At 31.4% G+C, this 22,090-nt stretch overlaps 2 protein-coding genes across 2 annotated transcripts in view; one reads left to right on the forward strand and one right to left on the reverse strand.

Annotated features, from left to right (window-relative positions):
• LOC140434259 (mucolipin-3-like) lies at positions 1–10,535 on the reverse strand. The gene is made up of 2 exons (XM_072522383.1): positions 10,386–10,535; positions 1–4,661 (listed from the first exon to the last, which is right to left on the reverse strand). The coding sequence occupies exons 1-2, from the start codon at positions 10,429–10,431 to the stop codon at positions 2,878–2,880; spliced, it is 1,830 nt and encodes a 609-aa protein (XP_072378484.1). The 5' UTR covers positions 10,432–10,535; the 3' UTR covers positions 1–2,877.
• LOC140434260 (lipid droplet-regulating VLDL assembly factor AUP1-like) overlaps positions 5,064–22,090 on the forward strand; it is a 27,856-nt gene continuing 10,829 nt past the window's right edge. The window contains exons 1-4 of the mRNA XM_072522384.1: positions 5,064–5,368; positions 14,769–15,057; positions 16,672–16,878; positions 20,393–20,602. Coding sequence (XP_072378485.1) covers positions 5,328–5,368; positions 14,769–15,057; positions 16,672–16,878; positions 20,393–20,602 — 747 coding nt within the window. The 5' untranslated portion in view covers positions 5,064–5,327. The remainder of the gene's footprint in view (positions 5,369–14,768; positions 15,058–16,671; positions 16,879–20,392; positions 20,603–22,090) is intronic.

The following is a 22,090-nucleotide window of genomic DNA, read 5'->3' on the forward strand; positions in this document are numbered from 1 at the left end:
CTGTGAAAGAAATACCACTTATCTCTAAATTTAAAAAAAATGTTAAAGATTTACTCTTAAGAAAAGCATATTATTCTATAAATGAATATCTTGAGGACAAACTGCAATAGCTTCATATTTTACTTGTAAAAATGTTATTTTATATATTTTATGTTTTGTCAATTTTTTTTTACACTGTGAATATTGTATTATACACATTAATGTTTTTTATACCAAATTCTGTAGTGACGTATCCTATACATTTATTTTGAATGTCTTAAAGGATCAATAAAGATGACTATGACTATGACTATGATATACTAAAATTAATAAGATGAAGGGGAGAGAGGCCCATATCATTGACAATACTCTTCGCTGAAAAACATTAAGTTACCCAAAATCGAGACATAATTCATATTTTTACTAACTTTCATTAAATAGGGACAGAACTCAAAGAAGAACATATCAAAGTATAATAGCTTTTTCTACTTCATTCTGTTTTTAAACCATACATTTTCATCATTTCCATTATTTGCTGTATGCTTTAAATAAATATGTAATAAAAAAGAGCCCAGAGAAAAAAATTAATTGAAAATAATGGCAAGTTGTAGTGATTTAGTAATAATTAATATGTCATTATTTTTTATATCACATTACACTCATCACACGCAACTAATATATCACATATTTTCATTTAACCAGATTATAGCACAATTACTATTTTTGTCAGGAATAAGCCACAATATATGTTTAAAATAAGTTTATTTTTGAAGTTTCTTTATTTATTAGATAATAAATACAAGTTGAGTTGGCATTTAACATTCCTACAGTCTGGATGTAGAAAACTCTTTCCAGTAGGGACTTATGTTCCCTGTAGGCAATCTAAGTCCATCAGCATACTGCCAGATAATTTAATAATTTCAAGTATGGTTTAATCCAATTTAAACCCAACCACTGTTTGGTTTTCAAAACTTCAAGTTCAATGAAGATGGACTGATTAGTTTGAAAACTTTTTGAACTTAATCTGTAGAAACATCAAAAATAAACTTAAATTGTGGTTTATTCCCAATAAGAATAGTAATTACATTAAGATACCACAAGAAAATAGCTTTAGAACAATATTATAGCACAAGTGTTAAAATTCATATATCTAGGCTGTACATTGCATTAAGACTGGGATTATGCATAAGAAATAACACTTGGAATCGAAAGAGATAGTGTCACATTCTTTATGATACAGAATGTACTGTCAGTACAACTCTACGATTATGACTTAAGGAACACCTAGTGGTATGTTTATTCTGTTTAGTTGTACTGTGTTCAGCCATGGAATTTGTAATCATTATGGAAAATAGAATAAAACTATTTGAACACTTGATATATACTCAAAATTCCATGGACCAATTGAATTATAAACAAGGAAGTTCTCATATGATTGAATAGTAAATATGAAATATAGTTAATAATAAAATGTCCAAAACTGTAATATTTTATGCATATGAGAATGGAGTTGGAAAAGTAGGTTGAAGCAAAATCAACACAATTATTTTGTGATGCAACAAAGTCCCTAATACGCTGAGTATTGCCAACATACAGAACAGATGGAACATTCCAAGTACGAGAAGATAAGCAAATTTCCTAAACGTTATTTTTACAAAAGTTTTATTTAAAAATCCTTTAGGTAATAGAGATATATAATTCAAAAGACCCTTTCGGGCTACATCATGGAATATTTTTGGACTAAAAAGTATATCATCAGTGTATTACCAAAACCCTTAAAATAGTACAAAAATTATTATGTGTTACATTTTTGTTGAAAAGATGGTGTGATATTAAAGTTTTTAACAGATACCCTGCATGGCAACATCAGACTCCCAATAGGGGTTGCTGCTGACCCTGAGACAATGTCTGAATGGGTTCTAGTTGCTCTCTAGAACCGTTTGTACCATTTTAAGGGTTTTACCTAAATATTTAGTGACTTGACCCCTGTATTCCTGGTAATAATACACTGATGATGAACTTTTTAGTCTGAAAATGTTCTGTGATATATCCCAAAAGTGTCTTTTTAATTATATACCTTTTATAAAGAATTTTTAGATAAAACTTTTGTGATTCATGGTATACAGCCAACAAACCAATTCATTTTCCTTGAGTGTTTTTTACACCTTTTTTTTTTCTCACAAATTTTCAATGTTATGAACCAGATTTTTTGCTAAATGCACAAGCATATTTTAATAGGAAATTTAATTGTGGGCAATATTACTTCTATGTATTTTTGTCATATATATGATACTGTTCTAGATATGTAGGTCAAAAGGTTGATAAGAAAGGGTCTATAACATCAATTTTTTATTCTAAATATTTTTCTCATTTTTCCATAAATTTGTTTACTGGAACATATAGAAATTTTACTTGTGAATAACTTTCCAGAGACATTTATACAAACATCTAAGTTCCTACTCACTACAGCCAACTCATAAACAGATCCTCTCTGGACTACAATTGGAGAATCTTGACTCACTGATGCCATCATGAAAAAATGTATAAAAAGATGATAAAGGACTACAAGTATTGTGTAATTGATCTAAACAACCACAACGAAAACTATGAAAGATATAAAACACTGGTTAGAGGGAAAAATGTTGAAAAAAAGGGAGAAAGAAGTTAGCATAGGTCTTGTACCTTTTTGTGTATGAATTTATTTATTATAGTAGCTGTTCTAATCTAATTTCACTAGAATGGGTGGTTTTATGTAAATAAAACTTATTGAGTTTCAAACAAATTGATATCAAAAGTTGGAAAATGGAAGAGTGGAAATAAACAACATGGATAATAATCTCTAAATCCAAGAGAAAAATTGTACAAAATAATATCAATTAAAATTTGACAGGACAGTATTTATATTAAAATACTAGTTCTAGACTGTGTACTTGATGTTAATGTTGAATAAGATTGATAAACCTTTTTGCAACAACACAAATCTTTCATTAAACCGCCCAAACTATCAGCTGAATCAGTTCTAAACAAACCACTGGATACATCTTCCAAATTGGTGTCTCCTATAAAAGATTCAAGATTGCTTTTTGGGAAGCCATCAGTATAATACAGTTTAATTGTATCATAAGCATCCATTATAACAGAAATAAATAAACTAAGAATAATGTATATGTACAGACTTATAAAGGAATATAGGTACACTCTACTAAACCACCACAATAAGGGTGATTTTTGTGACATTATTGAGAATGTAGCAAACATATCATCTCCATTAATTAATGAAAACAGACATTCTGATGTGGTAGATAAAGATCTAAATTTGAGATGATATGGCCCCAAAATTAGCCATCCTGAGAAAGTAAAACCTGCATATATTAAGAGGGCACACAATAAAAATCGAGCTACTTGTGGTGCAGCCTTTTGTAAAGTTAATATCACTACATTGTATGTTCTGAAAAACCCTAAATATCTTAAAACTCCAAACCAAACTAATAAGTTACCTATACCTAAAAATAAACTACATACATTCCATTGGTCACTAGCAAATGATTCTTTTTCAATATTTTCCTTAATAATAGACCCTACTATAATAAACACGTCGTTTATAATTATCATAATATACCAAAGATTTAAAAATTTCATTTTGTCTTTATGCGTTAATGGTTGCTCAAACCTGGTAATAAAGAATCTGTTGGTGATTGTTTTAAGCTGCTGTGCTCTCCACACTGCTCTTGAACACAAAATAAATGAAGTAATACATATGAAAATAACTAGGTAGTTCAGAATACTTCTTAGAATTGATTCTATTTCATTATCAGTTTTATATGAAATGTCACCTTTACAAGTTAAACGTATTGGTTCAGCTTCCAGTGCAACTAACATTTGACCATCATGATCTGCATTATCAAAGCCAATGATAATATTAAAAAGAAAGCAGTTTGGAGGAGATATTCTTCCAGCTGCTTTAAAGTTCACGGTTTTAATAGGAAATATTAACTCTGCATTCACTAGGGCCGAAAAGTTCACTTCGATATGTTGTTGTTCTATATAGAACTTTGAATCAAGAAGTCCACTTAATGGTTTAGATATATTAAAACACTCTGTAACTATTTCACTGTTAAATATATATGATTCATTAAAACCGAATATAACACCTTCTTTGTATTGTTTTAAACACAACAACATATCACTCATAGTGTTGTCTTCATTGGCATAAGAGTAGGGGCCAACTGCCTTGTCCAATTCAGCATATCCTTTATAAGCATAATCTATTGTGGAATAAAACTCATCAACTCTGTAGATTGCTAAAGGACCTGATGATGGAGGATAAGCATTTACTTCTCTTGTTGCATCCCAGCCCTTTAGGAATAAATGTGAAAATGTTATTCTGTTGTCCCATGTATAATTCACATGGTTGTATCTGTAGTAAGCAAAAAAGCAAAGCTGCATCGTTACCAATAATATTTTAATAACCTGTACAATAAATTTGTATGGAAATCTTTTTTTAGCTTGCCACTTTTCAATGGGATTCATGAAAAAAAATTGTAGTTTTCTCCTCATTCTTTCCTCTGTTAAGAGTGGTTTTGTGGGAGTATCACAACAATTCTGGTTATCGTACATCTCTTCAGTTTCACTTTCTGGAGATCGTGGATGATCCATTTTTGAGAGTTCTAACTGTCCAGTTACTGAAATTGTAAATAATTATTAAAACTAGTTAATCACACAAATCACTGTTGTAAATTACTACATAACGTAAACTAATACACTAAACTGGTAATTTACATTGATATGACAGTATGTGCCTTGACCTTTTTTGTTACCCTCCTGCCTTATTTAAAAATGATGTGAACAAAGACAACAAAAGATAAACAACAAAGTATCAAGTATCATCAATCATTCATCACATGATTTTGACATACAAATCGCACTGACGTCATTGATTGGAATATTGGATTTTATTTTATAACTACTGACATGTTTTAAGAGTGAAGATATTAATATAGCTACTACTGTTCCCTTTCAGTACTTTGCTCTTTCGGTTAATGTTTCTTTCTGTATATTTTTTACATAGTAAATGGCGAAAAACAGTTAGTCCGTCTACTGTCAATGGAATCAGCTAACGTCACTTTTAGTTGTCATCGTTGTCATTTTAATTTTCCATCATTTGGAAATTGATGTATTAAATTTATTTTTTAACTCAAGTACAAAACATAGTGTTAGCAATTGTCAAAAACAGTGCAGTCTTTAAGGTATAGATGTATCGAAAAACGTGTAAATTAACTTAGATTATTTAGCAGTTATGTTGGCATTCTACTGACCTTTTTACCCACTACCACTAATCACCTATAAATATGGCAAATATAGAAATTAGACATCTGCTTCAGATAAATAGGTAAGAATAAATCAACATATATAAAATTACGTGTAATAGCCACTATTCGGTTGAATTTTCTACAGTAGAAAGTATTTTGTGGGGATAATAATATAATCTCATTAATATTGAATTCAAAAGTGGCTTCAATTAATAAATCCCAACTTTTTCACTTAACATAAATACGTAAATTTATTTAAATACTTCCACTAGTACTTTATCTTTTATCGATATTCATGTAGTACAAATTTATCCTTATGATGATGTATTATGAAAATGAGTAACTTATAAGTGAAAGTTACAATTTTTTGTAGTGTTTTATTTTTATCATTAAAGCTAATTATGTGCAAACTGCAAGGATATTTGCAAAATAATTGTTTACCTATTTGAACCAATTGATGTGCAATTAGATGTATAAGCCGTTTTTGTTAAATACATTTTCCACTTATTTGAAATTAGACTTATTTATCTAGTCTCAAGTGGTGTAGTGGTTCTGAAAAATTATTTGCCTTTGAATGCATAATGATATTGCTTCCAAAGATATTGTACTGGTTTGTGTATAGTGTTTGGTTTGAAACATATGATACATTTACTATAGTACTGTTGAACCATAATTTAGGCCTAAGAAATTAGGCTAGAGAAACAGATATCTGCATCCCCTATCTCCCATCAATTTTTTATTGCTTCATAAAGCATCTGTTTAAAATTTTTCTTTTGTTTTATACTTGTACAGATTACTCATAAGCATTTTGCAGAATTTGTTCTGCAAATTCTTTATCATTATCATATCTATATCATTATTTAAAACATTTTAAAAACAATTAAGTAGTGTTATATTGAGCAGTTCTAAGGTAATTTGTACAATAAAGCAATTTTAGATGTATGTGACAAGTTGGAATATGAAATGAAAAAACTCAGATTTTATTTAAGTATAAAAGTATTAAGTAAATTAAGTAAATATAGTACTAACGATTTTGCTGAAAATCCAGTTATTTAACTAGATATTAATATAATAATTATTGTAGATAATAATGTCAATTAATTGAAATATCAAGAAAGAAAATGTTTTAGTAAAAAATTAAAAAGTAAAAAAATATTGTTATGTATGTTGCACTTGGGCAAACTAAAAAATTTGCTACTTGTACAAGTGAAAGTTGTTCAGAAATCAGGTCAAGTTGTTGAGAGCATAGACTGGTTTATTGAAACAGTTTTATATATGAACCATGTTATAAACTAAAAAGTTAATATTTCTTTACTGCTATAAAGGGTACATCAACAAGTATCAGTCACATATTTTTAATGGTATAGCAATTTTAACTGAAGTTTTTTGTTTATTATATTGTTGAATAGCATATCATTAGCAAAAAATGTGTCTGTTAGCAAGGTAAACAGTTAAAACAAATTGCTGAATGACATTTTTAAATTTCATTTATTCTATAGCAGTTTGCAAAGTAAAAAAAAATGTTGTACTTGGAAGGGTGCCAACAGAAATGAAAATTTTGCCTGGGAAACATTTTTAATATTGAGAAATTATTTAATTTCACTGAATCTCAAAATACATTTAAAGTAATTATTCTTGTGTATCTTTCATATACAGTAGATCTATATACACTAGAATTCTGTAACTTTGGTAACCTATGACTTATCAATAGGAAAAAAAGGAATGTAAAAGAGGGTCCTCAGTCTGATGCCTGAAAAAGTATAAAAATATTAGTAGAAGAGGATCTATTGACTCCCAAAATCAATAGTTTTCTTCCTTACATGAGGAGGAAGCAATACATTTCAAGACTCTTCCTTCTATAAAAAATGCATATGCATAAGAGAAGACATAGAAGACCTATTGACCCCAAATTGAGTAGTATCTCTCCTTGCATCAAGAGTAAATTGTTTACCAAGTTTCATGATTAAGACTTTTCCTTTAAAACAAAAAAATTACAAGAATATGAGAAAAAAGAGAAGATCTTAAAGCAAATTCAATAAGGTTCTTTGTTATACCAAGAGGAATGCATGATCAAGTTTCAAGGCCCTAGGATAAAAAAAAGGAAAGACATAAAAATATGTAAATAATGAGATCAGTAGAGTTCTTCCTTATTCAAAGAAGAACCTACATACTAAGTTTCAAAGTTTTAAGACTTTTCTTTTAAGGCTGTTTTAGCAGTTCAAGCCTACTACAACAAATACATTATTCTCCATTCAAATTAGTTTTAACACGAACTAACTGACTGTATGTTCATGAGATTTGACGTCACGAAGGTGATAACGATGAAACTAAGCTCCAGTGATGAGTAACACGTTTCAGTATTAGATTTTAGTATTTTTTAGCAATTTTCTTCAAAGTTGGAACATGCTTTTCTCGATTATTACTGGACACAGAAAGGTGAAACAAAAATCAACGATTACACAGCCTTAAGAGAGACAAAAGACAAGAATAACTAAAGGATACTTATTGACCCCAAATTCGATAGGATTCTTCTTTACACCATGAGGAATCTATGTATTAAGTTAAAACTATAACACTTTTTGTTTATGAAAAAGAAAAGGCAGCAGAATATTTGTCAAAAAAAAAAAATGGATAAAAAGAACTAAGATGTTTAAGTAATTTTATTGTTTCATATGGTCCATTAACCTCTAAAACTGGTAAAATTGAGGAGTGCTACTAAATAGAGCCTTGTTTTTGTAAGATTGAGGTAAATTTGTCCACTTTTTTTGGCCATAACTCAAAAATTATGCCTTTTTACTATCCAAGCATATATGATAAATCTAAATATTTGTGAATATTTCATTGTATTTTGGATTTATCTGGTTAATACTTTATTATCCTGGTCTATCTAATAAATAACTGTTTCTTATTTGAAATAAAAATAATTATGATTTTTATTGCTGTTAGTTATCTCAAGTTCTCAGTGCTTAGTTATATCTTTTAGAAAATAATTCGGTAGCAGATTCTTGATAAAGAAAAGAAAGCAAATAAAATTAAACATAAGTAGTGGTATTTATACTAAAGTTTAAAATGTACCTACTGCTTACTGCTTTATCCATTTGACATTGGATATATCTAGAATGACCTTACTCCAGTCGTCGAGAGATGAAAATACCACTGAACCTCTAAAAATTATACGAACAAGCTGAATTTTTCTGAGAATGTCAATTTTAGGACCCCAAAAAAGATGCAAAAAAGTTTACTCTTGGGCTTTCTCCTAAAACCGCCTCGTAGAGGGGGGAAAACGGAAAAAAATCGATTTACAAAGAATCTGTATGCCATAGAAAAAGAAAATTTTTTGAACAAAAATGTGCATTTTTGTGTAGAATGAACCGTTCTCTCTTGAAGCTATCGACAATTTTTAATGTCAGTTACATGCGCGAAATCAATATTCAATAAAATTTGTATCAGCTCGAAGATACAAATTCGATATCTTTTGATCCGAGTGTCCTATCGACAAAAATCAAGATGTGTTTTAAAGTTAAAGCAGCTTTTGTACGAAATTTTTGTATTTTGCCGCTAATAAACTGAGTTTTTATAAAGGCGTTAAATAAGTAAATGTAGCGCGATTTTTGCCAATTTTTATGATTCTCATGAGATCAATACAATTTATTCCTTTTATTAACGGGCCACTGTAAAGTTTCGATAACTATAGCCTAATTTTTAAAACCTATAACATGAAATTTGAGTTTAGAGTTTTGTCAGCAAATGTGAGGCATCTGAAATATGCTTAAAAAACGCTGAATTTAAACTTTTACGCTACAATCGATCTAAAACATTTAAAATTGCCCTTTTTCAATTACACTACTACTTTTTTTAAAACTACCCATCTTTTGCTACAAATTACACTCAAAATTTATATTTCATATTTCAAATGCATCTATTTGTTGCCACAACCCAAAATTTTAATTTCATGTTATAGATTTTGAAGATTGGTCTTTGAAAATAAAATGTCACTGTGACCGTTCAATTATAGTGATACATTTTATTGATCTTCTGAGAATTGTAAAAAATGGCAAAAATCACGCAACGTTTATTTATTGAACAGATTTATAGAAATTGACTTCATTTGCGGCAAAATACAAAAATTGCAAAAGAAAGATGCAGTCTTCACTTTTAAAATGCATTTTAATTTTTTTCGATAGAACACTCTGATCAAAAGATATCGAATTTTTACCGTCGCGCGTCGAGTTGATAGAATTTTATTTTACATTGATTTGCGCGGGCAACTGACATTCAAAATTGTCGGTCGCTTCAAGCGTTGTTTCTGAGAGAACGATTCATTCTACAGAAAAAGTGCTAATTAACATTTTTGTTCAAAATCATCTCAGCCACATTTTTTTCTATGGCTTACAGGTTTTTGGCAAATCGATTTTTTTGAGTTTACCACTTTTACCCCCGGGTGCCCCCCTAAAGTTCCCCTCGTAGAGTAAAAGCTAAACTATTTTGCATATTGTTTGCGGTCCCAAAATTAACATTCTTTGCAAAATTGAGCTTGTTTGTATTATTTTTAAAGGTTTAGTGGCATTTTCGTCTCTGACGCCTGGAGTATAGAAGAGTAAGAGAAGATTATATTTTAAGAACTTATTAACAGTATAACAAGCTTGGGAATATAATAAAAACAAATGTTTTAAAAGCAATAAAATTAATTATTTTAAAAATTCCTATTATTATATAGAATAAAAATAAAAACAGCATCAGCTGTTTGCAAAAATCTCGCAAATAGGGTCCATTCCTACAATCGATCAGAACCAAATTCATAATACTTGATTTTAGTACAACACATTATACACCATAATTTGGTTAAGATTTCTTATGTTTTACTAGCTGTTGCATTATAAAAAAAATGTGATAAAGTATCTTTTTATTTTATAAAAATTATGAATTTAAATTTTATTTCTATACTGTCCTAAAATACTTCCAGTTGAGTTTTTAATAACGGCCAAATACTATGAGTAAATCTGTTTTGATAAATATGATTCATCTTTAAAGAATATTGTAAACATCTACTTCAAGCTTCTTTAGACTTTTTGAAAAATAAAAATAAAAGTAACGTACCTGAAAATCTTATCGTTGTGACTGTTTCTTTTAAGAGAAGTTTCATATTTTGTCTGCTATTTTAATTCCATTTGATTAAAGCTCATTATACGAATAAATAGATATGAAAGTATTTCGTTCTGGAGCCTTACGATGTTTTTCGACGAGGAAAAAGTACAACGCGATAATATAATGAACCGGAATCGTGTAAAAAGTAAAAACAACCTAATTTTATAGCCAAGTACTGAAATATAATAATAAATATGTACAGAAACGGATAGCTTAAAATAAACTATTAGAATTATAATTATCACAACCAAAAGCGGGGTTATAAAAAATTAATTACACTAAAATTTATTTGTTCCCAGAACTTCATTATTAACATTTATTCTCTGTTGTTTTTTTGTACGTTTTGGGTTTTTTTTTCTTCAATGATGGCATTTAGTTATCTCAACTATTAATCTCTCTAATTAGTTTACTTCATTATTTCGTAGTAGAAAAGTTCAACTTTCTCTTCAGGATATGACGTCTAATGATTTGTATTTTATGCTTTTTGCAGATTTGGAATGCGACTCTGTCTGATATTTGCATGTAAAGGGTGTTTTTTTAGAGGTACAGAACTTTGAAATGGAACAAAACGGAAGATAATTTTTATATCAAATTGACTTTATTCGAAAGATAATCTTTTGGCATTATAATTTAAATATGATTCCTGCCATATAACCATCAAATAAAATAATAATTTGTAATATCTGCATCAGTATTGATAACAGCTTGTAGTCTTCGGTCCATCTGCGTGAAAGGAACTATGAAACTGTCTTCCTCAGAGAGCTCTTCCCAAACCTGTTGTATACCATGCCACAGCTCTTCAGCATTTTGAGGTATAAAATTACGCCGGTACAACCGTTTTATAATAATCCCCCACACATTCTCGATTGGGTTTAAATCTGGACTGTAGCTGGGCCCTGGTAAGGTTTTGATGTTGTTATTTTGGAGCCACTGGTTTATTATATTTGCAGTGTGAACAGGACAATTATCTTGTTGGAGGATAAAATTTTTTTCTGGATACAACTGTTCTACACTCGGATACATAAAACCTAAGACGCGATGCTTTAATTCTGCGCCAAGTTGTCTTTCTTTCCGGAAACTGTCACATAATGCTTACAGTTTTCGCATCTTCAAAAGGATTCTCTTCTAATCTCTCTAAAACCGTACGAACCTTGCTTTTTTTCGAGAGTTTCTTGTTCTCTCCATCTTTTGTTAATATTAAAAACTGTTGTTCTGCTTACGTTAAAATGGTTCGCTACGGCAGATAGTGACGAACCATCTTCTAATTTCGTTACAATTCTTGCTTTTAGTTCTTTGCTAGCATGTGGAGCCATTTTTTGAGGTTGAACAGAATAAGTTATCTGACAAATTTTAAGATTTGACAGTGACAGTGACATATGTAAATAATAAGTATTTATCCTTCAAAATTTGGAAATCCTCAATTTCCTACAAAATACGCTTTAGGAGTCCTATCAGTTTTTTTATGAACCAGCTGTACATCCTCTTGTTAATTGGCAGCGAATGAATTAAATGTGTAATTTAGCAATTGAATCGAAATGAAAGTTTTAAAATGACGGATATGAATTAAGCATTAAAGAGCTATCGTATGTTTTTAGTTTTTAAAAAATTTAAGTACACAAAACACAGTATACAAGCCTGTAAAATAGTATAACAGAAGAGTTTTTCCATCATGAATATCATAGAAAGAATTACAACCGCGCAACCAGTAGAGTCAGGCACATAGACTATCGAGATAGGTTGTAGATCGAAATATCATATTGCATGGATTCTTAAAATTCTATACCTGAATGGACATATGTTTCCATCACGTGCATGATAAAAATAATCACATTTATATCATCACGCAAATATATTATTAATATAATGGCATTAATTAAATGATATTTAAAATTTAAACTATGTGCACTACATTATTATTAATTGGTAGATGCTAAACAAAAATGTGAAATTATGAGATAAAAAAATCAATAGAAATAATAATAAAAATAAATGACGTTAAAAATACTGAAGGAGGTGAAATATGAGATTACTGGCTCTGGTAGTAATATTCAAAATTAAACATCCTAATTTAAGTAACAAAAAAGGTTGTCAGTATTATCTCCTTATCAAATTACGGACGTAAAGTTTTAATTACTGAACTGGTTCTTATCAATGCAGCGAATAAACGAGAAAATAGACTAGGTACTATAAAATGTTCGCATTCGTCTAACATACATAAATTAATCATTTGTTATAGGGTTCTGAGACCGATTGCATTCTCCACCGTTGTATTATATATTCTATTACGGACTCATTTTATGATTCAGCTTTAGCTTTCGGCGAAAACTTACGCTTTATTTTGTCGGAAAACGACTTTGAGACGCGATCGCGTCGACTCGAATCGAATCGAATGGAATCGTCGAATCGGATCGAATCGATTTAGATCGAATCGGGTTGAGTCGAGTCTATAGTATAAGTCGCAGTTAGAATGTAGTTTTGGTCTTACGGATCGCAGCGATGCCGCTCATGTCGGCACAGTGGTAGGTGTGTGGTAGTTTGGCGATAGACTGAGAAATCAGGACCGTAGGCACTTCGTTTAAAAAATCTTTACTCATTAATTTAACTGAATTAAATGAGAGAATAAACAAAAAAAAACAAATTAATTCTATGAAAAATGCCTGTTTACCCTATACGACACGATAAATATATATCCATAAAATAGACAAGAAGATCATAACTGAAATGTACTGTACATACAGTACTAAAAAAACAAATGAGCATTAAATCCGAGATATTTTTCGTTAATTAATACTAATCGCAATCCATATCTAAATCGTCCTGATCATCTGAATGATCTCCTATATTAATTATCACCGGTTCAATATCTTCGTGCAAATTATCCAACGCAAACATTTTTGTTCTACTTTCTTGACGTGATTCACATAATTATGCCACTGTTCTTTAGATACACGTTTGTAAGCTTCTCTTATCAATCGTTCTACCCTTTTTTCTTTAAAATCGACGTTGTTTGAAGCCACGTACCTTTTCACTTGACTTCACACCATCTCAATCGGCACCACACCAGCTCGCAATAGTAAGGCAGCAGTCTCAAAATCTTAACGCCATATTTTTCCGTAATTGGTTCAATTTTCTACTTGTCCTACTCATCTCTAAATGCGGTCGCAGTATCCACTAATTCACTTTTTAGGTAACCTTCTCCGAAGAAAAGTCGCTTTATTTGGACGTTATTGTTATTGTTTTTTTTTTCTTGGAAGACGCAATGATTTCGTTGTATTGCGTTGTACGGCTTTGTTGGAGAGAGCATGTAAACTTATATAAGCATTGCGGCAAATTTCAACTCTGCACGTACCTTTTGTAGCAAAATACTTGAAAGAAGAAGAAAACTGTCTAGTTTTTGCGACGCAGGATGATGTCTAGCAATATCATATCTTTCTATTAATCCGATTAGGTATGTATTTTTTTCATTTTTTGGTCTTCCACTAGAATCGATTTCGATGATTAAACGTTTTTCTTCAAATGCAATGTGGTCTGATTACTTTAGCATTAACTAGTTTACCTTTATGTGTAACAAACTCTCTTTCTTTTGTCCTGCCAATTTTTCCCTTCCTTTTATGTGAAATTTTTTATCGAGCTTTCGCTTTTTCCTTACGCGTGTAGGTTCACACACCGAATAGTCCGAATCCGACATTTCTATAAACAGAGATTAATTTTATTATTTTTATTCAACAATAAATAAATGGTAACTTATCTATTAAACACTGAACTATTAAATTCTAGATAACTTCAATTTTTACGGCAGGTCACTGTTAAATAATATTCAATTTAAAACAACTTTTAAAATACGTTTCAACAATAGCTAAACAATACTGTTTACTCGACGAAAGTGCAAAGCAAACTGAAAATCAGCTCTTCCAGACTCAGAAGGTGTATTAAGCGACACGTTTTTTACATTGCATGGATAAACGATTACATTCCAGCAATATTATGTTTTTGCGCTCAGCCGATAGAAAATACAAATATTCATAAAATGGCTATTTCACTTTAATTCTCCATATTTTCGGAATGTTATCCTTTTTCCAATCACACATTCAATTGTTGTGTGCGCGTATATTGCTATGACTCTTAAATCCAGTCCTGATGCGCCGCTCGGGGCAAACCGGCAACGTGGTCAGCCGTTCTCCGGTAAACATTGCCTATCTTACCCGCACTGCATTCTAACTGTGGCTTCTACTATAGTGTTAAAGAGTTAGCGATAAGATTAAAAATTTCATGTAAACTATATAATATTTTAAGATAGTTGTGCCAATCGATTTTTAAGATCTTTTTTTTTTTCAGGATACCAGAAAGTGATATCACCTTAATATTGTTCATACTCTACCTCCCCGTTGGATTAGTATTAATACTATTAAGATCATTTATACTCTTGAGTCTTTTTCTCATCACTCAGGTTTTACCGGACACACCAGTTTCTCAGAAACTCATTAATAGAATAGCATGTGTAGGATTAGGAATATCAATTCACGTCGAAAATCCTAAAGTTAAGGACAATGTCCATATGTACATTAGCAATAGTTTATCTATTTTTGACCAGATAGCAGTTTGTAGTGCCTCTGGGGCTGTTTCGGTAAGTATTTTTTTTAAACACTCATGGACAAAATTGTCGAATATTTTTTGATATCATTGTTACTAGAAAATTATTCCAAATTATTGAAGTTAATTTATACATGTGATTCTGATGATGACTTATTCAATCCATATCTCTTTGCTACGTTTCTGATTGATCCGTTATCATTTTTTATATCGCAAATGGCCTGAACTACTACGTTTTCGGGAATATTAATTTTATCATTTTTTCTGATGTAGGTTCTCTCCATTATTTCGAACTGTAAGGTAAAAAGAAGATATTTTAAGTTGTTTTGTTTTGAAAGAACCTATGGGGTACAAGTGGACACCGTCCACTTCTTCCCCTGTATGGTGTCCACATCTGTCTCGTATGCATAGTTTTTCAAAAGTACCGGATATCTGTTTTTAGGTTATGATTAGAACAAAACTGTAGGAACTTACCTGATATCAAATATGACACTATTCAAAATACTATGCACTTTACAAGGAAAATACATAATGTCACTAAATTATATTACAATCTTTAAAAACTGTTTATTTACTTTTACGTGGCAAAAGCAACACAACCTCGTGACACAAACAAATGGCAACTGACATTGAATTTATTTCTTGGTATAGAACTAGTGCCACCTAGGAGAATGAGTTAGAACCACTCGAAAAGAAATCTAGGCGGAAAAAATCAACTGTCCACTTGTGCCTCTTCTTCTTCTTATAGTGCCGTGCACCTATAGTGCGTTGGCGAATTATCTTAAGGCCAGACGTCTGTCTTTTGCGGCATGCGCCAGTGTTATTTATGCCTGTCCAGTTCTTTATGTTCCTTAGCCACGACATTTGTTTGCGACCTACTCCTCTCTTGCCTTCAATCTTCCCCTGGATGATTAGTTGAGTGATTGCGTATTTTTTTCCACTCAGAATATGGCCGAGGTATCCAATTTTTCGTACCTTGATCAAATTGAGTAGTTCTCTCTCAGTATTTGCCTTTCTTAAGACTTCCTCGCTTCTCACCCGATCCGTCCATGGTATGAGGGAAAAATTCTTCGCAACGTTCACATTTCGAAGACCTCCAACTTATTAATGGAAGGTACTCTTAACGTCCATGTTTCCATGCCGTATAACAATATGGACCATACATAGCATTTAACCATTCTGTAGCGGAGATTGAAGGAAAGAGTGCGGTTACATAGTAGCGGTTTAAATTTGATAAAAGCTTTTTTTGCTTGTTTGGTACGGCATTTTATTTCTTGTTGAGGATCCCATTGGTCATTCATCATCATTCCCAAGTATTTAAATGTTTTCACTTGATCGATTGCAGCATTATCTACTTGCAGTTGTATTCTTAAAAGTATGTATTGCCATACATTTAGTTTTTCCAGCATTTATCTTCAAGGCATATATTTTTCCTACGGTGTTTATTTTATTTAACATCAACTGCATATCATGTTCGTTGTCTGTTACTATCGCGGTAAGTGCCTCTATAGAGATAAATTAAATTGTATAGTCAGTCGATATTATACATTTGTACGGTTAAGTAAATAAATTTTACTTATAAATTAATTGTGTTTTTAGTGTTAGTGTTAGAAGAATGAAAATTAATTACAATACCAATATGTTTTAGCCTAGCTGCAGAACAACTTTGGAGAAAGTATTAGGGCTTAGTACTTATTGCTTTGGATCGATCACAAATTTGGATAATTTTAAGAATAATATCAAACAATTTATGGTAGAAAAGAAGACACCTTTATACTTTGCCCCAGAAGAAAAACTCACCAACGGAAAAGCGCTTTTGAAGTTCAAAACATATCCATTTGAGTTTGCCAATAAGGTTAGTATAATATATTAGTAATATGTAAAATAAACTTCATCGTTATTGACGATAGGATGTTTACCTTCAGCTAAAAAAATGTCTATTTACTTGGAAAACTAGATCATTATTACACATTTTGGAGCTATTCCGAGGCACTTATTAGCTACTAAGTTAATAGGTAGTTACTTTGAAGCTCTATTCTCAGTTGGGCTTAGGTCAGGACAACTTGCTGATCAATTTTGCTATCTTCTGACAAAATTTATAAAAATCCAGGAAGTTGCATTATTGGGAACATTTCATTAATTTAAAATACAGGTGCAACCAGATCATTTGAGGGACGGAGAATGTTTTGTGAAACCGTTGTTGCATTTTATGGCGATCTGTTGACTAGAGGTATTTTTCTGTGCGTGCTGAAAGAAGCAAGGTTTGTTATGATCGAGAAGTAACGAAATTGTTACATTATATTTGTTATTAGGAGCTATTATTGTGCAATATAGTATGTTAAACGAATACTTCATCCAAACACATCATTTTTATCTTAAGGGCTGATACAAATAACACAATACTTGATGTAATAGTTTCATATATACAAGAATTTAGTCGAATAATAACCATCTAGAACCGTTGGAATCACAATGTATGGTTTGTCGCACGAAGCAATTTTTCCTATCCTGTTCTCGATTTCATAATCATATTTTTTAGTAGCTCTAGCCATCTTGCCATTTATGATCTGGGTTATGAAACTCTAAAAGCCACTTCAGAGTTGTATGATTTATCGAAGACTGAACTTTTGGCCATACAAATATTTATGAAAATATTCCCAAGACTTCACCTACAAGATCTTTTCTTGTAACACAACAGTTTCTTTCTGGTTTTGATTTTGCTCAAGTAAGCGTTGACTTTTCCTTGCTCATTTTGAATCTTGTCTGGGTTAACTTAATATCGGTGCATTGATATGAGCTATTTGCAGTTATATGTACACAACCTGAGGAAACTTTCATGTTTATCTTTTGATACTGACCATTCTCGATTTGCTTCTATCTTCTCAGGATTATCTGTCATATTATTATTAGATACGATATGGCCAAGTATCTAACTTCTCTACGAAACATGTGGCATTTCTTTGGGCTCAGTTTTAAGTTAGCTGTACGTAATTCTTGGAACACTCCCCTCAGATTGTTGGAATCATTTTCCAATCACAAATATGTCATCCAAATAAACTAAACATGTCTACCATGTCAGCCCTCATTAAAATGTTTTCATTAGACTTTCAAATATAGCGGGAGCATTACGACCAAAAGGCATAACCGCCAATTGCTAAACAGCTGATTCTATTGAGAATGTGATTTTCTCTCGATCAGCTGGCTCCATTCCACTAGCCAGTATCTATTCACTTTTTAGGTGAAGGTTAGAAAACCAACGAGACTCACAAAGTGTACTTATTGTATCATCTGTTGTGGACAAGGGATGATTTTTTTTTGGTACCTTATTTAGTAACCGAAAAATTGTGTGGAATCATTAATTTCTTTGCAAAGATTAACTACAAGATGACTTCCACGGACTATTTGATAGTTCAGTGACCCTTTTTGCCCACTAATAATTTCTTCGGTTTCATCTCTTTTCCAAACGGAAGTCTTCTCGGTTGTGGTATATTGGGATAAGCATCTTCAGTATTGATTTTAGGAGTTCCTATCCTATTTTGCCCTTATTCTTTTTTTATCAGTGTCAAAAAATCCTTAAAATTCTACCTGATAGTCCTTACTATTTGTTTCTGTTCATTGTTAAGATACTGACATTTACTAATGACCATATCAATACGCTCTTTTGCTTATTTTCTCTTCGAAGGTTGGTTAATCGTAGTGACAGAACAAATCGACTTCACTCTCTAGGTCTCTAGAGTATCCATCAAGTCTTGTCACTAGATGTTTCTCATTATAAACGGTCATAGTTACGTCACAAGCAGTTAATAAGAGGTCAACATATTTTTCTTCATGAAAGTGAAACTCTTTGCCCTCAATCTTTAGGAGGACCCCATTTTTAACATTTAGTCCAACCCCAATTTGTTTAATAGGTCTATTCCCATTATGAATTCTCATACTATACATACTAGCATATTAACTGATGCTGATGACAATATAAGTTGACTTCTCTTTATTTCTGATCGTACAAGGGTTCTTGCTGCATCCGTATAAATCAAAACCGATCTATCCTTTTCATCGATACAACCATCAATGTACAAGTTATGAAATCCGCTAGAAAATGTTCATCTTTGTGTCGGCTTCTTCTCCTATGGTTCGAACTCAATGGCTTCATGAAGTTTAACTGGTGGTTTCCAATCATTTTACTATTCTTCCATCTAATAGTTTTGATCTTGCTGATAGTAAAGCATTCTCTAATTTTCTAATTCTCAATTCTCTCTCTAATAACTCTAATTCTCAACCCATTAATGAATCCATAAATGAAAATAGTGTTAGAAGTTTGTTACAATTCCGCAAATTCTTTTTACACTGAATTCTAATTCGTAGTTGCTCTCTATAGCGTTTTTGCAGTCGATTGAATAAGGTTTGATAAACTTTCTCTTGATACCTGTCGATCATAATATGTCTGCCTTATTATATTGCAAAACTGACAGTCAAGGAAACAGCCTTTCTTTCGTCTGTCCTATAATTGCCGTCGCCATACATTTTTCTGCATTTTATCCATTTTTCTTCAATCGTTTTAGAAGATTCTTCAATCATTTTAGAAACCTCACGCTGATTTTTTTTAGAAACATTTTTTTATAATTTCCTTTGATCATTTCAGAAGCTTTGTTGAATTTCTCACCAGTATTTTTAGAAGTTTCATCGATTTTTCTTTTGATTGCTTTTTCTGGAATTTGAATGCTTTTGCGTCTTCCCCATTGACGATGAGTGCTTCCTGCAATCGTTCTTTAAGGAGCTTTTTGGGACCGATAGAATCTTCATCCCGGTCCTCAACCCGTTCATGCTACTGTTTCATGGCAATGGTCTACAAACGATTGTTTGTAAATGTTTTATAGTCCTGAATTCACTTTAAAATCCAATGTTTATACTATTAAATTTACTGCCGCCATTTTTTTTTTAGTTTATAAATTATATAAAAGAAGATTCCCACTTCTGACACCAATGTAATGTTAAACCAAACGCCCGGTTCGTGTTATATACACGATTTGCCACTTTTATTAACCTGTACAATTGCCTCTTCAAATATATTTACAGACTAACTAATTAATGACGAAAACTGTCCTTTTATACACTCAATAATATAATGTCCGAAAACATCTCGAGTATGCTGCCTACCATGCCTGTCAAGTTGGTGTCTACGTAGAACGTAGAAAGTTCGATATCTTCCGGTACTGTGACTTTTTTTAGTCCGCACTTGTTACATTATGTTATCCAAAGATGTTTAAATTAAAGAGCCACAGTGTGGTTAGCTAAAAACTTAGTATATCGTGTTTTCCTCGTACATTTTTTTAATTAATCGTTGAAATTATACATTTTCTTGTAATTTTAAGGTTCAACCTGTCTGTATTAGAATAGAGAGGCCATTTTTGGACGTTGCTGTTACGACTGTGGGATCAACATTCGTTAGTGACATGTTATATTTTCTTTTTGTACCAATAACTAATTACAAACTCACTTTCTTGGCTCCCTTAGAAAAGAGCACAATGTCTGACGATGAATTTGGAGAGATAGCGCGACAGAATATGGCTACATCTTTAAAGGTAAGTGAGAACACCTTAAGGCAGCTTTACATCTAGGCTATGCAAGTCTCATGCTATGCAAGTCCGTCTTGCATGGCACATCTCTTGCCTAGCTTGACCTTTTTACATCAGAGATATTTCTGTGCAATTTTAGATCCCACTTTCATTGTTGCCAACAGAGAAAATATTTATCAATTTGAGGTTATTTTATTTTAAATAAATATAATTAAGTACTAAAATAAATATACACTATTTATGGTTATTAAAAGGGTGAAGGATGTCAACCAAAGAAAAGAAAACATTGTTATTGTTGAATATTGCTGTTGTAGCAACAATCATGAAAAATAATAAAAAAAGAAAACCTAGAAAATGCTGGGTCAAACCTTGGTTGAATGCAGGACTGGGAAATTTGAAGTTACCCCAAGAGTTCTTGGATGCTAGAGACCTTCAAAGTTTTAAAAACTTTCTTCAAATGAACGAGTCCACTTTCCTTAAGCTCCTGGAAAAAATGAATCCCTTAATTCAGAAAAGAGATACCAATTTTCGCCAGTGCATTCCATCAAGGACAAAATTAATTATAACTTTAAGGTATCTGGCAACTGGTGAAACGTTTCGATCTCTAATGTACAATTTTAGAGTATCAGAATCAGCTATATCTCAATTTATTCCCATTGTGTGTAGTGCAATTTATGATATACGCTAAAGATAGAGATAAGGTTATGTTTTATTCTGTAATCTATTATAAATTGTTATGTTGGCAACATGAATTTTAACGATAAATTGCAAGAAAATAGCATGAAAAATAGAACATGTTCTAATTTTTCGTCTAGCACAGGAATTGCATGGAAATAGCCCGTGAGCATGCGCAGTTCCATGATCTGTCTTGCATGGCTCTTGCCTAGCATGAAAATAGCATAATGTAAAACTGTCTTTATGGTAGTGAGATATTTCACTAAATTAATGTATTCGAGGGCTGCATATTTACTGGAAGGTTTCATTCACAAAATGAATGGACTACTTAAGCTCTGACGTCACAATGAGCGGGGCTTAGAAAACCTTTCCAAACATTCTAATTCCTGTGTATTTCTCCCATAAAAAGTTGGATATATTGGTGTTTTTAATTGTTTGGAGAATAAATAAATAAAGGACTTTTGGTTATGAACATTCATTCTGTGCGATTGGTATTATTAGTTGTTCATGAATTTGTGAGGTAAGATTATCAAAGTATTAAGATATTTACTCTATTGTTTGATTAAAACTCCAATTATTTTTTACTGTATTTCAAGGTATTTTGTTGTTGTTTTTATCACGATTATTTCAAAATAAATCAATAAATCATTGAATTTATCTACGAAATTGAAAAATATTTAATTAATGTTTTATTATTTGTAGGTGTTAGTGATTTTATCCCGTAAATGACTAAATATATTCGTTTTCTCGTAGTTTAAGTAGTTAATATTAGTTTTGTTGTCATTACTGAAACATTCAGTAATACTGGATATCTTTATT

This window comes from Diabrotica undecimpunctata, chromosome 2 (genome assembly GCF_040954645.1).
Source record: "Diabrotica undecimpunctata isolate CICGRU chromosome 2, icDiaUnde3, whole genome shotgun sequence".
NCBI classification, from domain to species: Eukaryota; Metazoa; Arthropoda; class Insecta; order Coleoptera; family Chrysomelidae; genus Diabrotica; species Diabrotica undecimpunctata.